The following is a 5209-nucleotide window of genomic DNA, read 5'->3' as shown; positions in this document are numbered from 1 at the left end:
ATATAAAATCTGTAATTTATAGCAAAAACTAAAATCTTCCTGCTTTCGTATTTTGATTTGAAATTTTAAGAATCTAAAAATTGGCTAACCGGGTAAACCCATTAGTCCCGGGCCGGAGCATTAGTCTCGGGTCATCAGCAGAACCGGGACTAAAGATCCCATTAGTCCCGGGTAACAGAGCTTGGCTCTGGTGGTTAGGTCCCTTGTGGTGGAACCAGCCCACCCAGGTTCAAGTCCTAGACTTGACATGGGTGTTTGCATTTACCTGGATTTATTCCAGGATTTAACCGGCGCTTTGCTTTCAGTGGTAGGTGACGTGCCCGTCAACAGCGAGGCGCCGGTGGTGACTTCGTCAACCTCAAGATATGCCGGCTCAGTCCCTCGGAGGTGCTCATAGGGGTAGGGTGTGCGTGCGTGCGTTCATAGGGGTGTTTGTACGTGCGTGTTTGTGAGCGTCTGCGTTGTACTGTGTTCTCAAAAAAAAAAAAAAATATTTAGGACTAATGAGTTGGGATGAAAGGCATTTTTTTTGTACCAGCGGTAATAGGAAATCATTGTCTGCGATGACATACGTGGCACACATGTTCCTTAAATAAATAAATAAACCGTGAGTGAAGCGCTATCCTATCACACACAGTTCGCTACGACTAACGGTGTGTGTACCGGAGGCCTATCACACACAATTTGCATACCCGTGTGCGCAGTAGAGGCCCATATATTGCACAACCTCGCCTAGTAAAGGTTAGGTAAATCCCATGTGAAGTCACGTCCTGTACTAGTGTCTGAGGAGGAGGTAGAGGCAAGAGAAGACTAGCAACAAGAGACCTTGGAGAAATAGTAAAATGTTGCTTCTAGAGGATATTAGAGCATCTCCAGTCGCGTCCCCCAAACCGTCACCCAAACCGCGCCGGATCGAGCGTTTGGGGGACGTGTTTTGTTCGTGCCGCGTTTGGGGGACGTCGCTCCCCAGCCGCGTCCCCCAAACGCCGCCCCCAATCAGAAATTCAAATAGATGCATTCAAAAGAGATCGTTCCCGCCGATTCGTCGCGATCGGAGTAGCGGCGATCGATCAAAGTACTGGGCGCGCGATCATATTACGGACCGGTGGTGCATGCAAATTAGAAGAAGGGAAGGGGTTGGTCGACGGCGTCGTGTCCTGAGTCGACGCAGGCCCGTCGAGCACGACGACCTCGTCGCGATCTGCTCGTTCCTGTGCATGGTGCGTCCGCTCCGTCGCCGACGCGGAGGCCGACGCAGGTGTAGCGAGAGAAGACGCGTCGGCCTCGCTCTTGCTGCGCTGCCGCCGCCGCCGATGCCGATGCCGCTGCTCGGGCCGCCGCGTCCGCCGCCGCCATTTTGGCTTCGATCTCGTCGAGGATCCGGCCTTTGAAGAAGTTGTGCGCCGCTCGCGTCCGGGGAGACATTCCCTCCGTCGACGTTCTCGGCGGGGACATGTCGTCCTCGCGTTTCTTGAGCTCCGGCTTCTCCTCTTGCCTCTTGAGCAGCTCGGCCCACCTTTGGTCGGCCTTCTTGTCGCGGGAGATAAAGGTCGAGGAGACGTCGGCGAGGCATTTCGTGATCGACGCCTGCGTCTTCTCAGACGACGCAGCGTCGGCCAAGGCGGCCTTGGCAGCCTTGTTGCCAGTAGGACGCCCTGTCGAAGTTGCCACCGGCGCGTCCAGATCAATGGCGTCCTTCCCCTTGGACAGCGACAAGCGCGTCAACCGCCATTTCTCATTCATTTTGAGCTTGCCATAGCAATGCATGAGCACGAAAGACTTGTGACCTTCCGAGTACCTCGAGTACAATTCCATGGCCCTATCAAACTAACCAAAGGAAGCAGAGTCATTTCATCGAACACAATGTAGGCGCTACGGATTATGGAAGAAAGAGTCGTACCAGTTGGGCGACGTCGGCGCCGCTGTCGCCTCTGGCGTCTATTAATTCCTGATGGTACCCATGGAAGGAGTTCACCGACGCCTAGATGATGGCCCATCGCGTCGACATTGCCTTCTGGCTCCTCTTAATTGGCACTTTCTTGTACTCGCTGTTGATGAGCTTGCGCTCATCGAACTCGGCCTTGATCCTCGCCCAATAATTCCCGCCTTTTTGGTTGGCGCCGATGATGGAGTCATGGATCACCGTCGCCCACGACTCGCACATACATTGATCTTCCAGAGGCGTCCACTTCGGGCCTCGTGTACCCGACGCCTTCTTCTTCTTCTTCTTCTTCTTCTTCTTCGTCCTCACGCCGTCCGCGTCTACCTCCACGAGATCATCGTCACCGGCACCCTCGTCGTCCTCTTCGTCGCCGCCCTCTTCGTCCTCATCGTCGTCCTCCTCGTCGTCCTCCACCCCCTCCTCTTCCTCGTCGTCCTTCTCCTCAACCCCGTCGTCCCCCTCGACCGGCGCCGTCGTATTCGAGCGGACCCCGCGGCCGGTGAAAGGGTCGCCGTCCGGACCGGGTCCTGGCTCGCGCTGCTCGTACGCCGGGGAGTAGAGGTTGTTGGGGTTGAAGCCGCCGTGCGGCAGCGCATCCCGGCAGTGCGGCGACAAGTTAGGCGTCACGCACCCGGGAGTGCCGGAGGGGCCGTCGTTGTAGAAGGCGGATGACGACGGAGAGAAGACTCCCGGAACGTACACCGGCACGTTCGTACTATATGGGCTCGCGTTTGTGGCGGCGAGGCACCCGGCCAACATGTGCTGGTTCTGGCGCGCCGCCAGAGCCTTCTTCTCCAGCTCCGCCGCCCTCCGTCCTTTCCGCTCTGCCGTCGATAGCTTCCGGCGCAGGCAATCTTGCTGCCATTGATCGTCGGTCCATCCTTCAGGCTTCTTCTTCAAAGCCGGCGCCTTCCGCGGCCTCGCGAACGGCGCTGTCGCCCCTTTCGTCCCATTGCCCGGCGGCTTCTTCGCCATCTTTTTGGGGGCTGTCGGCGGCGCCATGTGGAGAGGGAGAGGGTAGCGGCGGCGGGTGGACGGCGGGAGGGAGAAACAAATCGGCGGGGAAAGGAGAAATGAATCGGCGGCGGGATAGGAGGCCAGAAATGCGCGGCGGGAGGGGCGGGATTTGGCGGGAGGGGCGGGATTTGGCGGGAGTGGGAGACGATTTTCCACTGAGCCGCTGACGCGCCGGGCCCGCGTCGCTTTTCGTTGTGTCCGGCGTCCCCGGTGCGTCCCCTGTGGGACGGGGACGGGCTCGGGGCGCCGGACACCGTATGGGGGCGCGCCGGACAAAAAGGGGCTTTGGGGGACGCGGCTGGAACGGTTTTTTTGTCCGGCGCGCCCCAAATCCCTTTGGGGGACGGTTTGGGGGACGCGACTGGAGATGCTCTTAGCATTTCCAAATGACCCTTGGTCAGTAGGAGCAGAATTTTAAGTGGCGATGAGGGCAGCTCCATGTGCATACATATGTATGCATAAAGCATCCAGGCAGGCAAAATCGATGGGAGCCAACTAACAAACAGTCCACATGGCAGTTAAGTCAGCTGTCCTAGCTACCCACACAGTGTTAACATGGCTATTACCAACTTATTCTATAGAGATCATTCATGCCCCCTGGAAATTAGCTTCAGTGTGCTGCATGCTGCATGCTGTAATAGTAGTAACATGCTTCTGCCAAAAAAAAATTAACATCCTTCTGCACCTGTAGCTAGGTAGGCAGCAACATTCTTAAGGCGCCCTGCTGAGTAATTAAGTATACATTGATCATCGTCCTTAAACAACTCCAGCTGCAGAAATTAACGACCCTGGTGTGGTGCAGTAAAATTCCGGCCGGCGGCCCCTGCCGCTGCCGGCATATCTACCTGTGGCTCTGGTGCTGCATCTGACATCTGATAGACACGGCGATCGAGAGATAGAGAGCGGACAGGGAAGGTGGAAGGTAGGAGGAGAAGAGGAGGGGTGCGATCTACTCAACCGATCCTAGCTCCAAAAGTTTCACCACCCTTCTTCTTCCTCTCTCTCTCTCTCTCTCTCTCTCTATCGTTTCCTCCGGCAATCATTTGCGCCACCCTTCTTCTCTCTCCCATGATCTATTTAACATGCACCCAACCTTTTGCTTCGCAGCTGCTTGTTGCCTGCATATAATTCTGTTCCTCGCCTTGCTTCTCCTTTACTTACTCCTCATCTACCCTCCCTCGTCTTCTCCATCATCACCTTCCACGCGCGCGCCTGCCTCCTCCTCCCGCTTTGCTTTTGCGCCACTACAAAAGACCGAGATCAGTATCCAGCGCTGCACCTCACAGACAATTCTCCTGCATAAACTACTTCCTGGGGCTCTCTTCCAAGAAGATCCAGCTAGCGAGAGAATTCAGCTGCAGCGGGATCTGCGCGTGCGCGCTGGATTCGATGGGCCTCGAGGTCGCGGAAATCTCGGAATTGGCGGCTCTCCGGCCGATCCAGACCACTGCAGTCAGAGGCGCGCTGGCCACGGCAGCGGCAGCTGATGACCACGATGCTGCCACTGCTGCCGACACTGGCTGCGTCACACCGACGGCGAGAGCCACGGCGGGAGAAGCTAAAGACGATGCTGCCGGGGACGGCATTGGCTGCGCTACGCCGACGGCGAGCGAACTCGAGGAGGCACCGCAGCGAGATGGTGGTGCCGACGACGCCAGCTGCTACGCTACGCCGATGGCGTGTCGAACCACCATGCCGCTAGACGTCTGTGAATTCGACGCCGTCGCTGCTGCCGGCGACGCAGCAGCTGCGGTGAACTTCACCACGCCCACGTCCGACGAGTCCGCGCTAAGGCCGGCCACGGTGTGCCCGCCGGCGCCGCGGAAGCTGCCCCCGGCGCTGAAGAGGAAGCTGGCGCCGCTGCAGCAGCGGCTCTTCTACCCCGTGCCGCTCGACCTGGCCAGCGTGTTCAAGCCCGCGCCGCCGGCGCCGGCGCCGCCTGCCGCCAAGAAGATGCGGGCGCACGTCGTGGAATCATCGCTGCCGCTGGGCACGTGAAAAGCGACGCTCTTTCTTCGTTCCAGCTGCAATTCGACACTCCGCGCGCGCCGGGGCATGCATGGCGCCATTGGCATTGCCACGCGCGCGCTCGCTCGCCCACGGCATGTGTTTTCCCTTTCTCCTTTCCTCATGCAGATCCATCCAGACTGAATAATCGAATTGTACATATGCTGCCAGCTGCCAACACGTACGTGCCTACTTCAGCCAATTGTCTTCCTGTAAATTATGCAGCAGACTGCATCGCATCGA

General features: G+C 57.7%; 1 protein-coding gene across 1 annotated transcript; it reads left to right on the top strand.

Moving 5' to 3' along the window:
- The first annotated feature begins 4348 nt into the window (after window positions 1–4348).
- Window positions 4349–4957, top strand: LOC124662971. Its single transcript, XM_047200743.1, has one exon. The coding sequence runs from the start codon at window positions 4349–4351 to the stop codon at window positions 4955–4957; it is 609 nt and encodes a 202-aa protein (XP_047056699.1).
- The last annotated feature ends 252 nt before the right edge of the window (window positions 4958–5209 follow it).

This window comes from Lolium rigidum, chromosome 1, assembly GCF_022539505.1.
Source record: "Lolium rigidum isolate FL_2022 chromosome 1, APGP_CSIRO_Lrig_0.1, whole genome shotgun sequence".
NCBI classification, from domain to species: Eukaryota; Viridiplantae; Streptophyta; class Magnoliopsida; order Poales; family Poaceae; genus Lolium; species Lolium rigidum.
This window is presented reverse-complemented; position numbering and strand designations above follow the sequence as displayed.